This window comes from Herpailurus yagouaroundi, unplaced genomic scaffold (genome assembly GCF_014898765.1).
Source record: "Herpailurus yagouaroundi ecotype Mexico unplaced genomic scaffold, PumYag 28, whole genome shotgun sequence".
Lineage (NCBI taxonomy): Eukaryota > Metazoa > Chordata > Mammalia > Carnivora > Felidae > Herpailurus > Herpailurus yagouaroundi.
In genome coordinates this window covers 99,897,968-99,924,799 of record NW_024412376.1, presented here as the reverse complement: position 1 = coordinate 99,924,799, position 26,832 = coordinate 99,897,968, and the positions used below count along the sequence as shown (strand labels likewise).

Below are 26,832 nucleotides of genomic sequence, written 5' to 3'. Positions count from 1 at the left end.
AGGGTACAATGTAGGGGATGCCACACCAGGCCTCTTTGTGCTAAGCACAGATCCCCATTGGCCAGGCTCCTCCACCATTTATCCTCGCCAACATTCTTCTAGAGCCCATGCATGGGAAAAGGCATTCAGAAATCAACATTTTTTTTCTATGAGAACTGGTATATTTTTAAGAGGCATAACCCTTTTCTAAGCTCAATTTTTTCCATTTCTCATTTCTTTCAATATTGAAGACATCCCTCCATCTGTTTATACTCCATATTTTTATTATTGCATTTTTTAGAAAAATTGTGTAAAAACGAACAAAACCCAGAAATCAACAGATTTAAAGTTTATCTATTCAGATGCAAATCATAGGAGCTAATCATATTTCCCTAAAAGTAGGGTACATTTCTATTCTCCCCTTCAACTCACTGTTGCTATAGCAGAGTAGAATCATGGATGCTACTTCTATTAAGTCTGAATACTCTTGTGGTTCAGTATTTGCTGAATAAACAGTTCACTACATTTTCCTGTGCTTATTTATCAGGGCCTGCCTGGTGTGTCAGCTACATTTACCACCACGACCATTATCACCAATATGCAATTTAGTGTTCACTGCTGCCCACAATCCACACACACAAATAGCCGCCTGCCTTACATCCCACGGTCCACGAGAGCCACTTAAATCCAGTAAAATATATTTTAGGTGAATATTGCTAGGTTCTGAAGAGAAAAAGACAATAAAGAACATGGAAATACAAAGTGTAGGTAGCATTTGTTATGAAATTTTACAAGCAGTGGCTGAGAAAAGCCTGAGAAGGTAACATTTAGGAAAAGACCTGCTGTGAAGGACTGACATAATTCAAGGACAGCATTCCAGGCAAAGGGAAGTATCCATGCAAAGGCCCTGGGGCAGAAGTCCACCAGCCTGATGAGGAGCAGTGACGAAGCCAGTGGAGCTAGAGAGGGGTGTGGGAAAGTAGTCTCAGATGAGGCCAAATCGTGAAGGGCCTGACAGGTGACAGGAGTTTTGGTTTGTCCTGAGGGACCTCAGAAGATCCTGGAAGGTTCTGAGCAGAGGAATGACAGAACTTCGTATAGGTTTTAAGAAAATCACTCTGGCTGCCGTGCTGAGAACATGCCATGCTGAGAAGACAGCAAGGGAAGAAACTGTTAGCACATTTAACCAATATGCCATTATCCTATAAATCATAAGCAAGTAAGATAAAAAAAGAAATCAACAGGAATTAAAACAGTCCCTGGTGACTGCCTGCCTGCCTACTTTGGTTACCATGGCTGTACCCAGAGACCGGATGTATGAAATAAATGTCAAGACTGGTAACAACAGAAGTCCGTATGGATATCGTAGATAAAAGCTTTTATTTACTTAAATTCTCCTAAAATATAAAAAAACAGAATGGTTTCCTAACTTACAGCTTTTGGCAGTGAGTAAAGGTCATAACAAAGCACAATAAACCCCAACTTGCCAGCTTTTATTTTTCCCTAAAAGTAAAGTCCATTTTCCTACATTCATTCATTTAATGAGATACAAATCAGGTGTCTTTTAAAGTGCCCAAACTCCTACCATTACCGTACTGCAGATGGGAATTATGAGCAGTTAGAATGCATCCACTTAGGTACTCAAGGTCACTCAAATGCTAAAGAGCTCCTGGTTTCTGAGACAGGGGAAGGATTTTCCTAGAAAATACTTGAACTAAATCCAGGCAAATATGGTCTACGTCTTCATCTCGTGGTTCTTAATGCTTTAACATATTGCAAGACTGTTTATTCAAATCTAATTATGTGGTAACAAGACCTGAGAGTGTTTTGTACAATTTGTTTTCAACATTCCTAGATCCACTTCATTTGCTAATTTTCTATTCTACTATCCATACTTTCCTTTGCTTCATCTGTCTTCTTTTCTTTCCACAAATTCCCGAGGACAATCCCTAACAAAACTATTAGTCCTAGGGTTCGGTTGGAGGTAAATTTATCCCAACAATCCTCAGGTCTGTGGATATCTAGAGTGTAAATCTGTAAGAGAAGATCACAATGCTGCATTAGTATTTAAAATAAATTTTCTGGCATCACAAATAAACACATCAGTACAGAGAAGAAAATTGCACTCTCTTACAGGATTTTAAGCAGTGGGAAGCCTTTAATGTACCCCAAACTGTTTCCAGTGTAGAAAAATCTACTGTTATCTCTCACTGGCTAGGTATTATCTAAGCTGTGTCCTAAAAACTTCCACTTGAGGGGTGCATGAATGCTCTGAAAGGCAACCCACATTATTTTTAGTTCTAACTAATTAGAAAGCTCTAAATATTTACACTGATCTAAAGTCTGCCTCCTACAATTCCTACCCTCCAGTTCTAGCGTTATTCTTTGGAGCAATGGTTCCCAGCAGGTGAACAAATCCCATTTGGGAAGGACAAGTCTATTGTGCAGGGCTGTCTAGAGCACTGGAAGGTATTTAACATACCTGGCCCTCACTCACTAAATGACTGTGGATACCCCGCCGAGTTTATTTATGATAACTGAAAATACCCCCATGCATGTGGAAATCTCCTTCCCATCCCCACACAGAGAAGGGGACCTGGCAATCTAGACCTACTGTTAGTGACCTAGAACAAATACGTTCCTTTTTCTCCATGGCAGTCCTGCAGATATGTCAAAAAAGTGTCATGTCCCTGTCTTATTCATTCCTAGGCTTAACCGTTAGCATCCCTCATTTCCCCAAATATTCTTTATTATGCGGCCTCCAGACTTCAAATCATCATGATTTCCTTTCTTCCAAATACTAGAAGTCTATGTCCATCTTTTTTTAAATTTTTTTTTTTTCAACGTTTATTTATTTTTGGGACAGAGAGAGACAGAGCATGAACGGGCGAGGGGCAGAGAGAGAGGGAGACACAGAATCGGAAACAGGCTCCAGGCTCTGAGCCATCAGCCCAGAGCCCGACGCGGGGCTCGAACTCACGGACCGCGAGATCGTGACCTGGCTGAAGTCGGACGCTTAGCCGACTGCGCCACCCAGGCGCCCCTAGAAGTCTATGTCCATCTTAAAATATTGTGGCAAGGACTGGATAGAAGACCACAAATGCAATTTAGAATTTCAAGATGGGTTTAAATATTGCTTACAGTATTTGTAATTGCCCTCGTAATTTTTGCCTTTGTCCACTAATATCCAGGTGCTTAAATATGGCTAAACATCCATTATCCTGGCAAGACAATCAATTGATGGTGACAACCCCCACAGTGCTGCGTTATGGGCAAAAGGGGATGCTAAGAAATGCTGAGGAGGAAAATGGTGAAATCTAGAGAATTCTGGAGAATCACCAATTCCTACCGTTTAAAATTTCATTGTGAGGAAAACCATGAAGGTGATACAGCATGAGGTTTACTTTGTGGACATTAGGTTTTGGTTTCCTTCTTACTATGTTATGCAAGTCTTGTTTACACTGATAAGTAACTTGTAATGATGTGTATAAAACAGATCATCTACAGAGAGGCTAACACCTTTTCGAATCCATTCAAAGAAAGTAACAGTAACACTGATACAAAAATAGAGTCCATTTAGAGGCGCCTGGGTGGCTCTAAAGCATCTGTCTCTTAATTTCGGCTAAGGTCATGATCTCACAGTTCGTGAGTTCGAGCCCCACATTGGGCTCTGAGCTGACAGTGCAGAGCCTGCTTGGGATTCTCTCTCTCCCCCCTCTCTCTGCCCCTACCCTGCTTTCTCCCTCTCTCTCTCAAAATAAATAAATAAACTTAAAAATTTTAAGAAAAAAAAAAAAGAGTCCATTTACAAGCAACCTACTTCATTAAAATTAGATTTGGTTCATTCATTTTACAAAAGTAAATAACGTAGATCCCAATATAAGCTTGTGGATGATGGCTGAACACGCTGAAATGACAGTTTCCCACTATGTAGGCAGAATTCTGTCTGACATGTGAGCACTTCGTGTACTATCTGGCCTTGACTGCTAATGCCAGTGGAACCCATCCCTATGAATGATTAGTTTGCTAACCATCACAGCAGCCCACATATTAAAAGTACAGTTATGTTGATCAGTTTGCTTTCAGAGCAATTCAGCTCAACCCACAACCTTCAGACATTGCTGAAATTCTCCCAGACATCAATCAGAAGTAATTCCAGAAAAATCAGAGTGGAAAAAAAAAAAAAAAAATCTAGGTTTAGTTTTAGATTATTTGTCTAAAGTAATACAGTGAGCTTTTTTAGATGATATGTTGAGGCACGGGAGGGGGTGGTTCAAGATAGTATAAGCCAAGTAGTTGTTTGTTTTAAAGAAGTACGTTGCTTGGTAAACAAAGAGGTTGTTTCTGTTTAAATAGTTTTTACAATTTATAACCCAAGGAACAATGAGGGAAAGCGTAAGAAAACGGTCAAACCTGGTGTGCCAGATGGGCTCCTACAGCAGCCAGAGCAGTGTAGTAGGGCACCGTCTGAGCACTGTTCACTCCCACCAGGCTCAGCGCCCCCAGCATCGCCACACCGAAGCCACTAAGCCACCGCTTGGTGTTTTCATGGAACCGCAGTGCCGTGGACTTAAGACCAATCAGAGCATCATCTCTTTTGTCCTAACATCAGAAAGTAATAATAAACTGTGTGGTTTTTATTGACATACCACAAAATTCACCATTCTGGTTGTATAACTACCACCATTATCCAATTCCAGAAGAAAGGGTCTTTATCTTCCTCCCCCCCACCCCCCCAGAAGAAACGGTCTTTCAAAGGACATACGCTGTGAAAGCTGACAGTAACTTAGAAACACTGGCTGATCAGTAACGAATGTGCAGGCCAAATCCAGGTTAAATGTCACTGCTAAAACTATCTTCCAGCTCTATACATTGCTACATGTCACTGTATTGCTTACCACCCTATGAATGACTTTTAACTCTACACGGACCACATTAGAGTCAAACTCAAGTCTAACTGTTCACATAGCTCCTTCTTCCCTCTGAGTACTCAAGTCCCAAAAACTTCTTGTACATTTTAGTTTCAATCTTGAAGCCGCAGATGCAGAAAAACACTCCACTGGCACCTGACCACATCTATTCACATTTCACTACTAGTGTGGTTTATTCCTCACCTCTCCCATCAAATCCTCTAAGTAAAGGTCGATTCTGGTGATACACTCCCATCCACCTGCCCGATCTCTTCCAGCAATTTTATTTCTAAGAACTTTCACATACTGTTGTGATTACAGCCACATGATGTCAGAGGCTGTAATGCCCAACTCTGCACCCAGATAGCTATCTGATAGGCTATCTTTTGGGCTTCCAAATCCAAGTAACAACAAATGCAGGATTAACGTATGTTTTTCCCTTCATACTGTAAGCACCTTCAGGTGCAAACTGTCTTTCATTACACGCAGTACCAAAGTGTGAATGAGTGTGTGGTGTTTTACTGAAGAAGTGAATCTAACTGAAATACAGATATCCTCATCATTGGTTCCAGACATTACTGTGAAAAGTATAGGCATCTCTTCTGAACTGTCAATCAAGTTTCACTTCAGGAAATCAGGCTGATTAGAGACCTAGCAATCTTCTTCATGACAATACAAACTCAGTGGGGGAGAGGGGTAAATGAAAGAAAGCACGATGAATTCCAGACTGGAATATCAGAAAACATTCCATCGAACCAACATATATTCTTCAAGTAAATAATTGAGAAGACAGTTACATTTCAGAAAAATACTGAGAAGAAACTGTTTCAAAGTTCGTAATGTAAAAGGAAAATTAAGAACATAAATCAAGAAAAGCAAAAGTGGGGTTTTTTTATTAGCCATATGAAAAAGGCAGTATCAAAAGCTATAAAAATGTTTATATTCCTTAACTAAGTAATACACTCCTAAAAATTCATCCCCAAACACATAAAGATATTAGTGATTAGAACAACATTATTTATAATTGCAAAAACTCTCAGAACTTAAATGGCTCAAATGGACAAATTATTAAAAAGATTTATGGCAAAAAAAAGATTTATGGCATATTAAATCAATGGATTATTATTCTGCAGTCTTAGAGTGGTAATGACAAAAAATATGGGAAAGTGCTTACTACCCACATGACTAGGAAAAAGATCTGCCTGGTAGAGGCCTCCAAGGAAGGGAGGAGAACGTGGCAGTTAGAAGTGCAGACTGTAGAGACTGTCTGGGTCTGAATCTCAGCTCTGCCATCCACTAACTGTGTGACACAGATATGGTTCTTCTCCACATGTTTCCTCATCTATAAAATGAGGATAATAAAAGCACCTTCCCGGGGCACCTGGGTGGCGCAGTCGGTTAAGCGTCCGACTTCAGCCAGGTCACGATCTCGCGGTCCGTGAGTTCGAGCCCCGCGTCGGGCTCTGGGCTGATGGCTCAGAGCTTGGAGCCTGTTTCCGATTCTGTGTCTCCCTCTCTCTCTCTGCCCCTCCCCCGTTCATGCTCTGTCTCTCTCTGTCCCAAAAATAAATAAACGTTGAAAAAAAAAATTTTTTAAAAGCACCTTCCCTCCCAGGTTGTTAAGAGGATTAAACTAGTATTTGTAAGGTTTTTTTTAAACTGTGCCTGGCAATACAGTATATACAATTTAAATGCTTGTAAATTAAAGAGTTGATCTCTTTGGTAAACATACATATACAGGAAACAAAAATACCTTGTTGGTGCCAAAGAAGTGTGCATGATTTTCTTTTCAGAAAACATACTTTCCCTTTAATGTGGTTCATAAAGTTCTTAAACGGCGATAATAACTAAACCAGAGTTAAGAAAAAAGACATTTTTTACCTGGTGAGCATAGATAGTATCATAAATTAGCGTCCACATAATTCCAGAAAAATAAAGAGGCAGACAAACAGATGGGTCGCAGGAGCCCTTGATAGCAGACCATCCAAGTAATGCTCCCCAATTAAAAGTCAACCCTACAATTGGTGAGACAGAGGGAGAGGGCAAAGACACTTTAGACTCCCAAAGCGGGGAGGGGGCATTGGCATGTACCAAGTGCTTCTACGCATCAGGTTCTGTGCACGGTTTGCTACTAGGTCGATTCCTGAAATTCTCTCAGCTCTCTGTGGTGATGAAAAGCTACTCTGCACAAAAAAGGAAACGGGTTCAGAGAGGTTAATTGACAATTCAAATAACACAGGTAATAGAAAAAGTACTATCACCCTAATAGGAGGTTTCACGAGAACATTCCCCCTACCTAGCACGGTGCCTGGCAGTCAATGAATGGTAGAAGCTGGGGTTTCAACTTAGATCTAGCTGAGCCAAAACCTTGTGGTCTGTCCTTTAATCACTCTCCTTCCCCCATAAGTGACAGAAACATGAGTACAGACGGGAACACTTATTCGTTCTGTAAGCCCATCCTGAGGACTGTAAACGAACATCGACATGCGGACAACTCTCAAATCTCTATGTGCATTCTGATCGGCTCTACACTTCAGACTGGACCTAGAACTGTCTGCTCGACATCTCTACCTGCAAGTCCCTCAGGTACCTCATACTCAGTGGGTCTCACAGGTGTTTTCTCAGAAACCCCCTTTCTTCTTTTATTCACTGAAAAAATGGTTCAAGCATCTAGAATACCTTTAGGAATATTCTAGCTTATTCTAGTAGAAGGCATTTTTGCAATAGATTTTGATTTACCTACCCGTCTTTTGTTTGCTCTACCAACAAATATTTATTGAATACCTGTGATGTGCCAGGTGCTATGGTAGGTGGTGGGCCATCCACATGCAAAGAAAGCTTTATCTGTTAGGCATTTATTATTTATAACTGGGGAGACAGAGGAAGCCCCCAGCATCTTCTTGTTTAGTTACTGCTGGTGAAATGAGGAAGTGCCACTCCGGAGTGTTGTGGGAGCCAGAGGCGAGACTGGCTAACTTTCTCTGGGAGGGCTAAGGAAGACTTCACAGACAGGGGCTGTCTAAGCTGTCACATACTAACCCTTCCTGCCTGAGTGTGCTTTTCACCCCAACCCTCCAAGTGCTCAGGGCATCCAGGTCAGTCACCTAAAGAGAAGGGTATGGTCAAATCCGTTAATTTTCTTCTTCATGACATACCAGATTTTAAAAAAAGCATTTCAGGAAATAATAATGATGATAATCTTAATAAATATATAAGGTTTCTTAGCCAATAAAAATGGCTAATTACCCTACCTTAAAATATGAAATTCTATTCTTGGTTTAGAAAACTTTATGACTGACTGGACATTTTATCACTGCCACATTACACACACACACACACACACACACACACACAAAGAAGTTTGAGGGTATCCAAGGAAATACTTGTAGTTATTTCAAGCTCACCCAAGGCTAATTGAGGCCAGTATGTAATTCTTTTCATTAGCGGGTAGGTGATGACAAGAAGTAGGGATGCTGCTCCCAGAGCTATACTGAAATCAAGAAAAAACATTAAAGATTAATGTCACCATCTGTTAGAAATTGCTAAATAAGACAACAGTAATAATACTAATTGGAAATGATTGATCTTAAATTATATATTTTGTTACATAAAATTGTTTTCCTGGACCTTGATTAGGATAAAAGATGATTAGAAGGTATTTTAAGTATTATAAAACAACCAAACAAAATAATAATGCATATAGTGCTTTCATACATTAGGTGCTGTTCTTACTGCTTTACATATGCTAACTCATTATAATCTTCACAACAAACCTAAGAGGCAGACAGTTTTATTCTACTTGCTTTTGCAGAAGAGGAAACTAACGCACAAAGAGATTAAGTACTTTCTCGACTGTCACAGAGCCAGTCAGTAGCAGGGCCAGGATTCAAACCTAAGGCAGGATGGCTCCAAAGTCCAACTTAACACCCACTCTATGCTAGTGCCTCTCTAAATGTTGTTTTAGATTACTGGAGATGTCCAAACAGAATCAGAGTCAACACACTCCTCCCTATGTGCACGATGGGTGCTACTCCTCAGAAGAGGACAAGGTCACAAAGCACCTATAAAAGGATGACAGCATAAGATGTTCTTAGGCACCAGCTCATCTAACACCGCCCTCCCAGGACAGACCTTCCAAAAGCATTTTCACGTGATGCTATCAGGGCAAAGTACGCAGTTAAGTCTAGTTTCTATAAAGTGACACTTTTTGTCCTTTTTTTTCTCATTTAAGTACTTTATTTTTTTTTTATTTATTTTTTTTATTTTTTTTTCAATGTTTATTTATTTTTGGGACAGAGAGAGACAGAGCATGAACGGGGGACGGGCAGAGAGAGAGGGAGACACAGAATCGGAAACAGGCTCCAGGCCCCGAGCCATCAGCCCAGAGCCCGACGCGGGGCTCGAACTCACGGACTGGGAGATCGTGACCTGGCTGAAGTCGGACGCTTAACCGACTGCGCCACCCAGGCGCCCCTCATTTAAGTACTTTCTAAGCAGCTATCTGACGCACAAAAGTTTAATTCTGTCTCTATTTAAGAGACATAGGAATGAATTCTTCCATTTTTTTTCCTTTGTCATTGATAATGAACATGACTCTGGGAAAGACCCAGTTAATCTTTTTGCAAAATGAGTATAATTACTTCTATCTACTTTAGAGATACTGTCAGGATAAATAAAATTACACATAAGGGTATATACACACATCCATGTATGTATCTGGAAAAGCTATGAAGGTGCCGTGTGTTCCCCAGGGAACATGCAATGAAAGTATAATGGTGGCTCAGGATAAATTAAATGCTGCTCTTCCAATTCCTTTGGCTGAAAACATTCCTGATTTTACAACATGTGGCAACTTATTTATACTTGCTAACTTACAGATGCTCAATAGGTAACCAATAAACAATTCTGTGACAAAGATATTTCTATTTTATTTATTTCTACTTTCTCCACTTCCAAAAGAGAGATTTTTATACACGATTCTGAAAGAGACATTCACTATACCTGTAGTAATTCAGACACAGAAGAACACCCAGTGCCAAGGTCAGCTGTCCCCCGAGGAAAATAAAGGATTGAAAAATTGAGATGTCTCCAGCAGCTATTGGACGATTTGCTGTTCTTACAACCTTAATACATAAAACCAGATACCTTAGCCTCATGTAATGGTTCCATCATGGATTTAAACATGCAATCAAGAGAATGGCCATGGCAAGCACTAAAGCAAAAATATGAATAAAAAGTGAAATCAACATTGGAAACACTGCCAAAAATGAAAACTTCATATTTAAAACAGCTTTGAAAAGTACCAAAAATTCCCACCACTCATTCCACTTCCTTTCCTTCTCCCATCTCCATCTCCAAACAGACAAAACAAAGCAACTTCCTTATCTGGCTATTTAGCTACCCAGCTTATTAGCAAGTATATGCCTAATTTTCAGAGAGCAAGGAGAGACAATAATAATGATAATTCTCAGGAAAAAGGAAATTGCAGTGAATGTTTTGATTACAGGAAGCACTGCAATTAGAAATCAAATGTAAATACAGAAAGAAGACAGATTATCTGGGTTTGAAACTGGGAGTGCTTTTGCCAGGTATTTAAGAATGCGTCTATAATCTAATATTAATTGTACCCAAATGTAAAGAGCAGACTCAATGTAAGAATATGAACAGACAGAGCTATTATTTGGACAAATAATATACATTATTCTTTTCCTGTGTAGAGATCATGAAATGTGATTATTATACACTGAACCATTAAAAAAAAAAAACAAAAAACCAAAATTGTCATCATTGTTAGAAGAACTCAGGATCTGGGATCCAAGAGCCCAGTGTTCCATCACCTACTGGCTGTATGAATTTTGGCAAATTACTTAACCTCTCTTGGGCTTAGGTTACTTTCCTGCTAAAAGAAAAACAGAAAGAGAGAAGGAGAAGAAGAAGAGAAAGGGGTATTAAGAACGCCTACCTCATACAGTAAATGCAGTGTCTAAAGCATGTAAGTATGTAATAAATGTTAGCTACTATTAATATAACATATTTTTGTTTTGATTCCGATTTATATCAAGGGTTAGCAAACTATGGCCTGTGGGCCAAATCCAGCCTACTGCCTATTTTTGTTTGGCCCATGAGTAAAAAGAATGGATTTTACTTTTTTAGACAGTTGAAAGTAAGTTAAAAAAAAAAAAAAGAGTAATGTATTATGACATGTGAAAATAATACGAAATTCAAATTTCAGCATCCATAAATAAAATTCTATTGAAACGAACATATTGTTAACATATTGCATATGGCTGCTTTTGTGCTCCAGCAGAATCAAGCAGTTGCAACAAAGATGGTATGGCCCACAAAGCCTAAAATATTTACTATCTGGTCCTTCACAGAAAAAATTTGCTGACCCAATTTATAAGCATGCCCCACTGTGCAATACAACAGTTTGTCAAAAGCTACAATGACTCGCCTTGGTTAGAGTGCCAGAATCGGATCTTTTACCTTTGATTTTGTCCCTAGAGTCTTAGTTGGAAATATATTTATGTCCTATTTGTTGTAGGATGTTACAATTATTCCGGCTAGTACGTGAGTGCTCACAATGTGACACTATTCTGACAACTATGTATGCATCACACCACTGAATCCTTACAACAACCCTGACTTCTAGCCACTCACAAGTTCCTGCCATTTGTTACCGAAAAATGAGGCAGAAGAAGCTTGGTAACTTTCCAAGGTCACAGATGGTTAGTAGAACAGTCTGTCTAGGCCCACTGACCACACTAGTAACCACAGATTATACTGTTGCTTTAGTGGTGATAATTAATTAACCTAGCTAAATTCGAAATAATTAACCTAGCTAAATTCGAAAGCTGAAAATAAACAAGCACTCCATCAAAAGACTAAAAATGATGTAATTTGATGATCAAAACATATTCCGTGTGGTTTTTATGAAACCAGATTGCTCACAGCTTGTAAAATTAAATCATTAATACCTGTGCCTTGAGATTATTTTAATGTTTACGGACCTAACGTTCATTGCATGGTTGGCAGATTATATATGTCAAAAAAACACATTAACCCATATATCCGAATAGTAATTCAACTTATCATTCAATATATGAGCAATTTACTTATTATCTAATGTACTAAACAAAACCCAAGCCACAAACATATCTTTATTGATATAGAGTTTTTAAGAAACCATGAGATAAGCATGACAACATGGCCAAGCTTTTTAACTCATCCTTTAACATGCAAAAATCTGTGAGAATGAAAGCTGGTGCAGCCACTCTGATAAACAGTATGGCAGTTCCTCAAAAAGTAAAAATAGAACTACCCTATGACCCAGCAATTGCACTACTAGGTATTTACCCAAGGGATACAGGTGTGCTGTTTCGAAGGGACACATGCATCTCAATGTTTATAGCAGCACTATCAACAACAGCCTAAGTATGGAAAGAGCCCAAATGGCCATCGATGGATGAATGGATAAAGAAGATGTGGTATATATATACAGTGGAGTATTACTCGGCAATCAAAAAGAATGAAATCTTGTCACTTGCAACTACGTGGATGGAACTGGAGGGAAATTAGTCAGAGAAAGACAAATATCATATGACTTCACTCATATGAGGGCTTTAGGAGACAAAACGGATGAACTAAGGGAAGGGAAACAAAAATAATATAAAAACAGGGAGGGGGACAAAGCATAAGAGACTCCTAAATATGGAGAACAAACAGAAGGTTATGGGAGGGGTTGTGGGAGGAGGGATGGGCTAAATGGGTAAGGGGCATTAAGGAATCTACTCCTAAAATCATTGTTGCACTGTATGCTAACTAATTTGGATGTAAATTTAAAAAAAAAATGCAAAAATCTGTTGTGTTCCTTTAGGCTAATAATGAACTATCTGAAAGAGAAATTAAGAAAACAATCTCATTTACAATTGCAGTGAAGACTAAAATACCTAGAGACAGATTTAACCAAGGGGGTGCGAGACCTGTATATTGAAAACTACTAAACATTAATGAGAAAAATTAAAGAAAACACAAATAAATGGAAAGATGTCCCATGCTCATGCACTGGAGGAATTCATATTGTTAAAATGTCCATACTACCCAAAACAATCTACAGATTCAATGCAATCCCTATCAAAATTCTAATGGCATTTTCCACAGAAATAGAACAATCCTAAAATTTGTAAGGAACCATGAAAGACCCCAAATAGCCAAAGAAATTTTGAGAAAGAAGAACAAAGCTGGAGGCATCACACTTCCTGATTTCAAACTAGACTACAAAGCTACAATAATTAAAACAGTATGATTTTGGCATAAAAACAGATCAATGAAACACAACAGAGAGCCCAGAAATAAATCCACACATATATGGTCTGTTGATTTATGATCAAGTAGCCAAGACTGTAGTATATTCCCTATAAAATGGGGAAAGAACAGTCTCTTCAATAAATGGTGCTGGGAAAACTGGACAGCTACATGCAAAAAGAATAAATCTGGACTCCTATCCTATAGCATACACAAAATTAACTCAAAATGGTTTAAAGACTTGCATGTAAGACTTGAAACCATAAAACTCCTAGAAGAAAACACAGCAATAAGCCCCCTGACACAGGTCTTGGCAATGATTTTGTGGATCTGAGACCAAAAGCAAAAGTGACAAAAGCAAAAATAAACAAGTGGGACTACATCAAACGAAAAAGCTTCTTCACAGCAAAGGAAACCACAACAAAATGAAAATCAACCTACTGAATGGGGGAAAATGTTCGCAAATCGTGTACCTGATAAGGGGTTAATATCAAAATATATAGAGAACTCATATATAACTCAATAGTAAAAAAAAAAACCTAAAAAAATCCAAATAAAAAATGGGCAGAAGATCTGGATAGACATTTTTCCAAAGAAGACATATAGATGGCCAATAGGCACATGAAAAGATGCTCAACATCATTAATCACCAGAGAAATGCAAATAAAACCACAATGAGGTATCACCTCACACCTGTTAGAGTGGCTAAGAGACAAAGAGACAAGAAATAACACCTATCGCCGAGGATGTGGAGAAAAGAGAACTCCTGTGCACTGTTGGCAGGAGTGTAAATTGACACAGCCCCTGTGGAAAACAATATGGAGGCTCCTCAAAAGATTAAAAATAGAACTACCCACTAATCCAGAATTCAACCTCTGGGTATTTATCCAGGGAATACAAATACATTAATTCAAAAAGATATATACACTCCCATGTTCACTGAAGCATTATTTACAATGGTCAAAATATGGAAACAATCTAAGTGTCTGTTAATGGATGAACGGATAAAAAGAAATGTGGTACACACACACATATACACAAAATGGAATACAATTCAGCCATTAAAAAAATCTTACCATTTTGCATCTCAAGGTCTTTATGCTCAGTGAAATAAGTCCTACAGAAAGACAAACACCATATGATCTCCCTTACATGTGGAATCTAAAACAAGCAAAACAAAAACTCAAGCTCATAGAAAAAGAGAACAGGTTGGTGGTTGCCAGAGGCCGAAGGCCTAGTGGAATGGGAGAAATGGGTGAACTGATTTTTTTTCCTCCAGTTTAAATAAATTGAACAACAATTTTTTAGAAAAGAACTTGGATTACAAAAGAGAGATGCAGATAACATTTTAATGTCTTTTTTTTAAATTTATTTTTGAAGGAGAGAGAGAGCATGAGCGGGGGAGGAGCAGAGAGAGAGGGAGACACAGAATCCGAAGCAGGCTCCAGGCTCTAAGCTGTCAGCACACAGCCCGATGAGGGGCTCGAACCCACAAACTCTGAGATCATGATCTGAGCTGACTGAGCCACCCAGGCACCCCCCAATAACATTTTAAGTCATGCTAGCAAAATCTCTTTAATAGTTATAAAATACTCATTTAAGAACTTTGTTATATGTCTATATAGAATCTAGACTCAGGGCACCTAGGTGGCTCAGTTGGTTAATATCCAATTTCGGTTCAGGTCCTGATGTCACGGTTCCTGAGTTCAAGCCCCAGGTCAGGTTCTGTGCCGACAGCAGGGAGCCTGGAGCCTGTTTCAGATTCTATGTCTCCCTCTCTCTCTGCCTCTCCCCTGCTCACACTCTGTCTCTGTCTCTCTCTCTCAAAAATAAACATTAAATTTTTTTTTTTAATTTTTTTTTTCAACGTTTATTTTTGGGACAGAGAGAGACAGAGCATGAACGGGGGAGGGGCAGAGAGAGAGGGAGACACAGAATCGGAAACAGGCTCCAGGCTCTGAGCCATCAGCCCAGAGCCTGACGCGGGGCTCGAACTCCCGGACCGCGAGATCGTGACCTGGCTGAAGTCGGACACTTAACCGACTGCGCCACCCAGGCGCCCCAAACATTAAAATTTTTAAAAAACTAAATAGAAACTGGAATCTTCTAATCAGAGAAAAATGTCATGGGGGAGATATACCTAATCAATAACCTTTTACCAAAGGAGAAAAAAAATCACTTAAAGGGAAACTAAAATCGTTCTGTTCTGTTAATTAAAAGCTGGTTGGTTTGAATATTTTCTTAATTAACCTTTTTCTTTTGAGATAACTGTAGATTTATATTCAGTTTTTAAAAACATCTCTGCATTTTGGGGTGCCTAGGTGACTCAGTTGGTTAAGCATCTGACTCTTGATTTCGGCTCAGGTCAGGATCTCGTGGTCATGAGATCCAGCCCCACATCGGGCTCTGCATTGGGCATGGAGCCTGCTTGAGAGTCTCTCTCTCCCTCTCTTTCTATCCTTCCCCTGCTCTTTCTCTCTCTCTATCTAAAAAACAAACAAAAGAAACCCCCCCCAAATCTCTAGTTTTTAAAAATATAGAGATTGCATATGCCCTTTATCCAGTTTCCCCCAAGAGTAACTCACATTTGCAAAACTTTACATTACAGTAAAATACTACAGCCAGGACTTTGACATCAGCTGCTCTAAACACGTTCAAGAAGTATTTTGAAGCGATACATCCCAGAAGCTGCAATCCTATGGTTATGCAGAAGGAAAAACTAACCAGGTGTAGGAACCCCAAATCAACCAAGCATGCTTCTCCTGGCATGGACTAACCTATCCCAATGGGGCCAGCGGGACAGAAATGTGTTTATCAGGCAGTTCCTGCCACTTGCCACTATCCTATCTTCCAGCCACACACCAACCACAATGCTCCAGTTGTTAAGCTTTATACTTCATCTCACAGCCAAGCCTCCGTATCTACTGTTCCTTCTGCACAGAGTGACCTTTGCCCTACAGCCCACCCTTTTTTGCCATCTTGTTCTGACACAGTTCAAAGTTCACGCCCCTGGAAAGAAGTTCTCTCTGCTTCTTAGGCTGAGGTAGGTGGTCTTCCGTAAGTTCCCTTGCGGACGCCACTCTCACGATAGTGCTGCTGTAGTGTAACCATGAAATTGTGAGGTCAGAAATACTGTCTCTCATCCATGCAATCCTAAAACCTGTCACTGCGTCTCACACACAGCAAGTATTCAATAAACATTTTTTTGAATTAAAAAATACATTATGATACCATTCTTATGAACTAAAAATCGTTACAGGTGTGCCCTGCTGAAGGAAAATTCAGACCAGTATGAAAGGCAAACTAGGGACGATTATTCACTTTACATAAATGTATAGAAGAGTATTCACTTTATATATTCACTATGGCTTTATTATTTTTTTTAATGTTTATTTATTCAAGAGAGTATACGCACGTGCATGGAAAGGGCAGAGAGAGAGAGGGAGAGAGAATCCCAAGCAGGCTCTGTGTTGTCAGTGCAGAGCCAGAGGCAGGGCTTGATCTCATGAATTGAGAGATCATGACCTGAGCTGAAATCAAGACTAGGATGCTTAACTGATTGAATGACCCAGGGGCCCCCACCATGGCTTTCTTCTAAATCGAAAGTTTACTGAGGAGGGCACCTTTTGGGATGAGCACTGGGTGTTGTATGGAAACCAATTTGACAATAAATTTCAAAAAATAAATAAATAAATAAATAAAGTGCTTTTTAAAAAATAAATAAATAAATCGAAAGTTTACTTGATTATTTATTCAAAGATTTAATGAATGATCTTGTACTTGGTATGCACAATTGCTAAGATAAAAGGCAAACGAGATGGACGCTTCCCTTGAGAAAGTAACAGTCTGTTGAGGAAGAAAGAAATAATTATACACATGCATTAGAGTATGCATAGAAAATAATTGAGAGAAATACAATGCATCGAATGGTTCCATGAAGTTTCTCTGGGCGTTTGGGAGAGGAAATAAGGAACACTTGTACTTTCTATACTTTCTATTTTGGTACTGTCTGAATTTTTCAGATTAAACGAACAAGTACTATTTTTCTAAGGAGAAAAAATAATAATAAAATTGCATTTTTTAAAAGAAATAATCATAGCAAATGCTAACAGGGGCTTCCTTGGCTTGTTTAAATTAAGATTTGATCCTGCCATTTGCAACAACATGGGTAGAACTGGAGGGTATTATGCTAAGTGAAATATGTCAGTCAGAGAAAGACAAAAATCATATGACTTCACTCATATGTGGAACTTGAGAAATTTAACAGAAGACCACAGGGGAATGGAAGGGGAAAACATAGTTTCAAACAGAGAGGGAGGCAAACCATAAGGGCTCTTAAATACAGAGAACAAACTGAGAGTTGATGGGGTGGGGGTGAAGAAGAGGAGAAAATGGGTGATGGGCATTGAGGAGGGCACTCGTTGGGATGAGCACTGGGTGTTGTATGTAAGCAATAAATCACAGGAATCTATTCACAAAACCAAGAGGACACTGTAGATACTGTATGTTAGCTAACTTGACAATAAATTATATTAAAAATTTTTTAAGTAAATAAATATTTGATTTATAGAAGAATAGTTACAACTCTAATATATATCCTAAAAAATATTTTTAAATGTTTATTTATTTTTGAGAGAGAGAGAGAGAGAGAGAGAGAGAGACAGAGAGAGAGAGCGTGAGCAGGGGAAGGGGCACAGAGAGGGAGACACAGACTCTGAAGCAGGCTCCAGGCTCAGAGCTGTCAGCACAGAGACAAATATGAGGCTCAAACTCAGGTGGTAAGATCATGACCTGAGCCGAAGTCGGTGGCTTAACCAACTGAGTGACTCAGGCACCTGTGTAGTTGATTACCACTGCCTCTTGTATCCCACATATTTCTCCTGTGGTTTACTTTTAATTTTGCTATTCTTGAATAATAATTTTTTTTAAGTTTATTTATTTTGAGTGAGAGAGAGAAAATGCAGGGGAGGGGCAGAGAGAGAGGGAGAGAGAAAATCCCAAGCAGGCTCCACACTGTCAGTACACAGCCTGAAGTGGGGCTTGATCTCACTATCGTGAGATCATGACCTGAGCCGAAATCAAAGAGTCCGACACTTAACCGACTGAGCCACCCAGGTGCCCCGAGTAACTTTGTTTTTTAATGTTTATTTATTTTTAGAGAGAGAGAGAGAGAGAGAATGAGTGAAGGAGGGGCAGAGAGAGAGAGGGAGAGAGAGAATCACAAGCAGGCTCCAGGCTCTGAGCTGTCAGTGCAGAGCCCGACGTGGGGCTCGAACTCACAAACTGTGAGCTCACGACCTGAGCCAAAGTCGGAAGCTTAACCTACTGAGCTACCCAGGTGCCCATGACCCTAATATATATCTTACAGGAAAGAATGATGGTTGTTTTGGATCCCTGAAGGTTCAGGATGAACTTTTCCTTCGCTCCTCACATCCGTACCTTGGCCTTCTAAATTCTAACTCATTTTGTAAAAATGAAGTACACGCCCTGCCTGCATGGCTGCTCCTGTCGAGAAAGGAAGTACATTGCACTTTGCGACACCTGCCATTCAACTGAAAAATGGCACTTATTATGCTGGTACACTAAAGTACACTAAAAAAAACCTTTGCTTTTTGTGGAAAGTGATGCCACCATGTTACTCTGCAGAATTGAGAGGAGCCTCCCTATTCCTTTCCAGGAAGAAACTACCTTTTTTTTTTTTTAAATTTTTTTTTTTTAACGTTTATTTATTTTTGAGACAGAGAGAGACAGAGCATGAACGGGGAAGGGTCAGAGAGAGAGGGAGACACAGAATCCGAAACAGGCTCCAGGCTCTGAGCTGTCAGCACAGAGCCCGACGCAGGGCTCGAACTCACGGACCGTGAGATCATGACCTGAGCTGAAGTCGGCTGCTCAACCGACTGAGCCACCCAGGCGCCCCAAGAAACTACCTTTTTATCATAGTCCCGGTCCCACATGTCATTAATAGTACAGCCTGCTCCACGCATCAGAACAGCTCCAGTGCCAAAGAGCGACAACATGTACCAATCTGGAAAACAACCTGGTTCAGCTGCTAAACCAATGCTCCAAGTACATGGCAGGTACAACAGCCAGGTTCCTAAGCAAAGATAAAAGACAAAAAAGATGCATATTCAAGTTAGTTATCTGTCTTTAGTTTAAACACTACATCCCAGAGAAGTAAAGAACACAAAGTCAAAAACACATGACAAAACCGTGAAAATAAATTTACAACTCATATCACAAATGAATCTTCGGCCCAAGATGTAGGGTTCCTAGAAACTGGAAAGAGATCACTAGTCCAATGGAAAAACAGACAAAAAAGATAAAGTTCACAGACAAAGAACTACAAATGATTCTTCTTTATATGAAAGATCACCTTTGAGAAATACACATCAAAATTACATTGAGATAACATTTTTCACGTGTCGGATGGGCAAAACCCAAAGTCTGACAACACACCCCGAAGTGTCTGATACGCATTTCTCATGAGGTCACCAAGTGGTCCAACCCATATGGAGGACAACCAAAAAATTTTTACCCTGTGTGTGCTCACCCCCACTCACCAAATACATGTATTTGAATGTCAGTATGTTCATAGACCATGTCAGGGAGGATATATTAGAAACTGATAATAATATCGGTCTCTGGGGATGGGAACTGGGTGGCTGGGAAACAGGGGAGGAAGACTTAGTTTTCATTCTACGTCTTGGCACTTTCTGAATATTGTGTCATATGCATGCATTACCTCTAAAAAAAAGTTAGTAAAACTTTCTTTACTGTTGCTAGCACAATAAAATAAAATAGGCTTGAGGGAGAGAGATCATTAACCTACTGTTTTTTAAATATTTTGCAGCTACATGCACAAATGGGATTCATTCTTGGCACACAGCCCAAAAGCTAGATGAAATTAAGCTAAAACCAAATAGACCATACAGATGGGAGACTTCACATGTGAACTCTGATATTCTACTTTCAAAAGAAAGTCTTTCAACAAATGTTTGGCTATGGTGCCTATTAAGATAAATTCTGAGCTTTCCTTCCCAATTCAGCCACGTAAGAGAAAAAGGGGATGTGGCTAAATAAAGGTGAGATCCTATACAAAAATGGCCAAATGACAAAGTGCCTATAATCATATTTATGCTTCATAAGTTTAACCTTTATTCATTTACAGGAATTTATAAAGCACATATGGGAACTAAGAATACAACAGTGACTAAAAGAGAGAGACTTCCTGCCTTCACCCAGCTTATAAATGAAAAGGAAGAAATACAACTAAAGAAATAACAACAACAAAATAGATCAATTCAAAAACAGGGCAAATACAGGGTCCTGTAAAGGCATAAAACAGTGCCACCCAAGTCACTGGGGGAGGGATCAGGGAAGACACAGAAGAAAAGATAAGGAGAGGCTGAAAACAAGAAATTTGAGTCCAGACTCAAATTCGGGTTCAGGGTGTCTGGGACTGACTCATATTGGGTGTGTCCCTTATAAAACAACAGCAACAACCGCTCACATTTACTGCAGGTTCAGGAAATGTTAGCCACTGTTTTAAATGCTTTATTCATGCAAACTCATTTAATCCTCAACCACACCCTTACAGAGTAAACTCTATTACTGTTTCTATTTTACAGATGAGGAAACAAATGCACAGAGAGGTTACGTGAAACAAGTGAAACAACGGGTTGAACTACTTCCTTTTTCCTGGACCTACCAGGACAGCTCAGAGGGGCAGGGTTACTCTGAAACAAAAGAATACCACTTGAAAGGCATTATTTTCCTGGTGCAATTAGAATGAGTCTATTTAAAAAAGAATTCTGGAGAGAAAAGATGTGTAATCACCTATAGCATTTCCTGTCAGGAACAAGACTTCCTTTGCCATCAGTCTATATTATAGGTACTATAGGCACTTACCTATAGGAACCAGTAGGGCATCCCTATGGATGAGGGGGGTTTCTATAATCAAGGGGAAGGTCAGACATTCGGTTTGATGTCTGCCACTAATAAATGGAGTGATGCTGGACACTAAAGTATACTAAACTTTAAGGTTCAGTCTTCCTCGAGTACAAATGAGGGGAAAGAATATCTACCTCTCAGAGTTGGTAGGAGGAAACAATACTAGTGATGATGAATATAAAAATAGTAATAGCAAATACACAGCTGTTACTATGTGCTGTCATGGAACACTTGATTCTCACGACAAGCCTATGAGATAGGCACTATTTTCAATATACCCACTTAACAAATACGAAAGCTGAAGCACAGAAAAAGTAATTTGCCCGAGGTCACAAAGGCAAAAAGTGGCAGAGTTGACATGTAAAGTTAGGTTTGTAGACTTTGGTCTGGTTCTAGTCTGTCCAAGGTCAATGCTGAGTGATAACTCAGTATACCTAAATCTCTACAAACACTTAAGTTCCTATTGCTCCTTTGTGCTCCTGATTCTCAGCAACAGCTCTTTTCTTTCTTCCCTATTACACTGTCCTTATTCTCTCTTCCATGAAGAAGGATGCAGAGGTGACGAGGACGCAAACAGAAAGAAAGGCCTATTGTAGGAAAAGGAAAAATTCTCTGGGAGAGGAAATAAAATGAGCAAGTTCTGAGAGGTGTGGGCAGAATGGGCAGACCAAAAAGCCTGTGTAAACTGACTCCAAGAACTTTACTAAATTACATATTATCTTCAAGACAACGTAATTACCCATAGAGGCAGTAAAACAAAAAATTACACCATCAATTTAGTGTAAAGAGTGCCACCTGCTGAAACTTTCTGGAATACTATAGTTTGTGACACATCTGAAAGAAGCTGCAATCCATTCTGAAAAACAATGAAACCCACTTTGGTTTATAAAAACAAATCAACTATAGCAAAGTAAAACAATGAACATACAACTTACCCCACAAAAGAAGAATTTAAATGAAGAAATACCAAACTTATAAATTCTGTCAATTTATTGTTCCTGGCATACAGGGCTCAAAAAATGTTTGTTGAATTAATTGCAACACAGTACTATTAGTAAATTGTCTTAAAAAAAACCTACAATTATCACTTTATTTAGAACTAGAGCGTGCAAGCTGGTATCTTCTTAACATACATAACTATTAACCCAGTCTTCTCCAATTCCCTCTTCTCAGGTATTAATGCCAAACATTTTCTTGAGCACTTATTATGTCAGTCATTGGTCTAAGGACTCAACACACATATATATATATAAAATAATTTTCATGACAACCTTATAAAGTCCGTATTATCAGTATCTTCATTTTATAGATGAGAAAAGAAGAGGTCTGATTCCAGAGCTTTACTTGGAACAACTATGTAGCTAGCCTCTTATGTGGTGGGATGGTCAGCCACAAATGCAAAAAGCCAGAGGTTTATGGCTATGGGAATAATGGCAGCTGTTGATCTGTCCTGGATGTCTGTAAGCCTACACTGCAGCTCCGTCAGACACCAAAACAGAATTATAGTTATGCTTTAGATTAGACCTAGGCTTGGAAATTTATGCCTATCAACTTGTATGTGGACCCAAAATACAAGGGGTTATGATGGCAGGACTGTCCCTATTAATTTGCTTTTATACTTTAATAGCCAATCGTTATAACTCTTAGTGCTCTGATCCCAAATAAGTAGTGCATAAACCTAGAATACCACAAGCAAGACCTACATTTGGGTCTTGGCTAGGCCAAGGTGGAGTGAATGCATCCAGGCATCTGAATGTATTTCCCTGCATTGCAATGGCAAATGCTATCATCTTAGATGACCTGGAGTTTAAGCTCTGCCCCTCCCTCACCACTGTCCATCCTTCTTTGGTTCAGCTCTTATCCAGCCTCGCCTCCCAGTATTTTCTACACCCACCTGCCATTCTAGATCAACTCATATTCTTGATGTTCCAACTCTCCACCCTTGAGTCTTTGCAAAAACATTTCCCCCAACCATGAAGATATCTCCTCTGCAAAATCTACCTGTCCTCTGAGATACAATGGAGATCCACACTAATTACTCCTTTTCCTACAGCACTTGGCCATCTGTACCACTAACGTTTGATCTCCTTCTTTCCCAGCTCACCCAATAATTTGTCTTTTTCCACCAAGACTAGGAGTTCCTTAAAAGCGGTGAGTGTGTATAGCTCTTTCCGTCCCTGAGGCTAGGTGATATGGTCGAATTGGTTTGATACTATTGCCAAGCTATGTAGGAGGCACTAGACAGAAATGTCCCATTTTTGTGGCGCTTAGACTGTATTGGAGACTCAATCAACCAATAAATGCATCAGGTTAGTTAGTGGTGAGTATTGTGAAGGAAAATGGAGAGTACAGATGTAAAGAATGAGGTGGCAGATGTTATTTTAAATAGAAAGGTCACGGAAATCTTCGGAGGCGACAGCTGATAGGCGGTCCATAAGTGCTGTACCTGCTGCATTCACCTGAATTAAATCTTTTGTGTTACGGGTGGTGGAGGGCAAAGCTAGAACTCCGCATCAAAACTAGGTTCACCTGGTCTGGCTCTGCTTCCCTCAGTTGTAATGACAGTTCCAGGTTTTTGCTTTGGGAGCCTTAAAGAATTACAGGAAGGATCAAACATAATGAACGTGGACGTGTATCGATATTGTAAATCTGTGTACAAAAAGGGACACAAGAACGGAACTTCCGCTCGATTCACTGTTTACACAAGGGCCAACTTTCTGCCAACTTTTTGCCCGTCCCGAGCACTCAGGATTCAGGGGGATGTGAAGGACCGCGAGCCACTCCAGGGACCTCCCCTCCGGGCGTTCCGAGACTATCGGCCGCTACTCCCGCTTCGCCGCTACTCCCGCATCCCCGCGGTGTGTCCGCTCGCACTCACCAATAGGCTTGTCCAAACGCATGAGGCGCAAGTAGGGCTGCAAGGGGCGGGGCGCCGAGTTCACGACCGCGGCGGCCGACAGGCTGAGCCGACGCCTGCGCGGTCCCGGCCCGGCAGAAGGCTGCCAGTGCCTGGCGCGGGGCGTGCCGGCCGCGCGCGCGAGGGCCAGCGCGCCGGAATCCCGCAGCCACGCCTGCGTCATTACCCGCAGGCCCCGCGCGAGCCCCGCGCCGCGAACACCCAGCATGGCGCTCGGGAGGGCGTGGCTCCATACAGGCCTGAGGTCGTTCTCTGGCGTCAGGTCGCGGCAGGCTTGCGCAGTGACGTCAGTGGATGACGGTCCACGCCTGCCGGACTGGGTGGGGTTGCAGTCGGAGCCTTTCTAGTTATGGTGAAGTAGGGATTGTCGTGGTCGCTTTAACCCGGGGCGGTTTCTTAGTTAAGGGGAATTCCATTATCCGCTTTCTCAATAAATGAACAAGGATGGTGTTCATTTATTGGGAACAGTTGTACCAGGAAAAAAAAAAAAAAAGCTCGGAAACCTACCAAAACATTGATTGCGGGCAGGTGTTTTCTTTTTAAAGCTAAAAGGGCGCCAAACGCCAAATGTAAGAATGTAAATTAAAACCGCACTCAGAGTTAAGGGACATTCATTACACAAGTGAAAATCTTAAATGTGACAGTCAATTCAGAGGACTTTAATGTAAACAAGAGGCAGTGAGCCTTGTGGGATGGTAAGAGGCTGCAGCTAGAACATCTGGTCGTGCTCTTAATTACAGCCAATTCGTGGATAGCGCTGTTTGCCAGGCACTGTTACGGGCACTATGCACGTTATTATCCCACTTAACCACTTAGTGACCATGGGTAAGTCACTCATCTGCATTGTAGTATTATAGAGAATTGCGTTAGTCTTTTTTTTTTTTAATGTTTATTTGTTTTTGAGAGAGAGAGAGCACAACCAGGGGAGGGGTAGAGAGAGGGAGACACAGAATCCGAAGCAGGCTCCAGGCTCAGCTGTCAGTACGGAGCCCGATCCAGAGCTCTAACTCACAAACCATGAAATCATGACCAGAGCTGAAGTCAGAGGCTCAACCGACTGAGCCACCCAGGCACCCTCAATTGCTTTAGTCTTTAAACCCCTTTCCTTAAAACCAGAACAGTGATTCTGTGATATCGTGGGGTTCCAGTGGTGGTAGGAGGGGACAGTCCTTGATAATTCTACAAAACTAGCTCACAACTTGTTCACCGATTGCCGACAGAGGGATCAAGGCATCAGGAAGTTTTACTATATAATTGTAAAGGAAAAAACACACTTCCTCCTGTATGTGTTACCTCTACTCTCAGTACTCGGCTACAACACTACATCACTTCTGAAACCAGATGTGTGGGTTTTCCGCATATCAAGTAATTCTGTGACAAAATGTGGAATCCTATCATTTAACTCAATTCTGGCACCTGCTATCTAAAGATACCATCAGATCCCACAGGTTAAGGGCTTGGCCCCACAAGACAGTTCCTTGCCCCACTTCAGATGCTAAATGCAAGTCCAGGTTATGACCTGTACTTCTGACCTATTGGCTGTAGATTGGAGGTTCTGAAGACCCCTTCTTCTCTTTGATTAATTTGCTAGAATGGTTCACAGAACATAGGAAAATATATTACTTACTGTATTACTGGTTTATTATAAAAGTGTGTAACTCAGGAACAACCAGATAGAAGAGATGCTTAGGGCAATATATGTGGGAAAGGGCCCAGAGCTTCCATTTCCTACTCTCCCTAAACTCTCTTCATGTGTTTGCCAACCGTAAAGCTCTCTGAACCTTGTGGTTCTGGGTTTTACTGTGGACACTTCATTACATAGGCATGATTGATGACATCCTTGGCCATTGATGACTGAACTCAATCTCTAGTCCCTTTTCCTTCCCTGGATGTTGGATGTTGGGCTAAAAGTCCCAATCCTTTAATAACACGTGGGGGTGGTTCCTCTGGCAACCAGCTCCCAGCCTTCAGGACTTTCCAAAAGTCCCCTTGTTAACAAAACCTCAGGTGTGCTCAAAAGGGGCTCCTTATGAATGACAAAAGACACTCCTATCACTGAGGAAGTTCTAAGAGTTTAGGAACTTTGTGCCAGGAACTAGAGAGAAAGACCAAGTATATTTATTATACCATAGTTATATATATATATATATATATATATATATATATATATATATATATATAATATTCAATATAATCTATAAATATTTATTTAGAGAGAGCACAGTGGCATTTTGAAGCCTAACTTGTACCTGCTGGCTTTGCAGCTTGCTCTCAGAAGTTAGAAACAGATAAGCTCACTTTTAAGAGCAGGTAACTGGAGCATATTGATGCACAGTAACACAGAGACTGCCAGTCTTTTGAAGCCAAAATAAATAGATTAAGCACTTCAATTAGATAAAACAGATAAAGCACTTCAATTAATAACTTGTAAACCTGCCTCTGGGGATGAGGAAAGCTCTAAAGTGACAGCCCTTGCTGATCCAGCCATGTGGCATGGACTTTTCCTACCTATTCTCACCCAGTTATGAAAGTTACAATATTTTGCTGGATCAGATTTGCTACAGAAGGAAAGAAGGTCTTGGAGGTTATTGGAGGACAGTGAAAAACTTCTGAGGCTGCATTAGTACTGGGATAAGGGTGCTTTTGGGGGATCTGCATCGTTGTGGGATGTCTCGGGTAGTTGGAAGACAGGGCCAGCATTACTGGAGGGGAACTCCTGGCCATTCAGCCATTCTTATACACGTCTTGCTAAATTCATTAAGCAAGGAA

General features: G+C 40.3%; 1 protein-coding gene and 1 long non-coding RNA gene across 4 annotated transcripts; both read right to left on the bottom strand.

Moving 5' to 3' along the window:
* Window positions 1-735: 735 nt before the first annotated feature.
* COQ2 (coenzyme Q2, polyprenyltransferase) lies at window positions 736-24,301 on the bottom strand. Of its 3 annotated transcripts, none has more exons than XM_040479530.1 (7): window positions 24,025-24,301; window positions 19,124-19,290; window positions 9,891-10,012; window positions 8,294-8,379; window positions 6,771-6,904; window positions 4,393-4,581; window positions 736-1,125 (listed from the first exon to the last, which is right to left on the bottom strand). In XM_040479530.1, the coding sequence occupies exons 1-7, from the start codon at window positions 24,269-24,271 to the stop codon at window positions 1,093-1,095; spliced, it is 978 nt and encodes a 325-aa protein (XP_040335464.1). In that variant the 5' UTR covers window positions 24,272-24,301; the 3' UTR covers window positions 736-1,092. The 3 variants fall into 3 exon arrangements, with proteins under 3 accessions (XP_040335464.1, XP_040335459.1, XP_040335460.1); XM_040479525.1 differs by lacking the exon at window positions 736-1,125 and adding an exon at window positions 1,331-2,013; XM_040479526.1 differs by lacking the exon at window positions 736-1,125 and adding an exon at window positions 1,331-2,013 and having other exon boundaries at window positions 9,891-9,934.
* LOC121033319 (uncharacterized) lies at window positions 5,414-6,764 on the bottom strand. Its single transcript, XR_005791834.1, has 2 exons — window positions 6,493-6,764; window positions 5,414-6,257 (listed from the first exon to the last, which is right to left on the bottom strand). It is a non-coding gene; the product is annotated as an uncharacterized LOC121033319 (long non-coding RNA).
* Window positions 24,302-26,832: the final 2,531 nt, after the last annotated feature.

Bases quoted from the DNA above. Each gene is read 5' to 3' on its own strand.
- COQ2 (XM_040479525.1), bottom strand. From the start codon at position 24,271: ATGCTGGGTGTTCGCGGCGCGGGGCTCGCGCGGGGCCTGCGGGTAATG. The intron at 10,013-19,123 runs GTAGTTTCTTGG...TTATGTATTAAG, and splicing joins ACCGGGACTATGATAAAAAG to GTTGTAAGAACAGCAAATCG. The intron at 8,380-9,890 runs GTATAGTGAATG...TCTTGATTTCAG, and splicing joins CTGTGTCTGAATTACTACAG to TATAGCTCTGGGAGCAGCAT.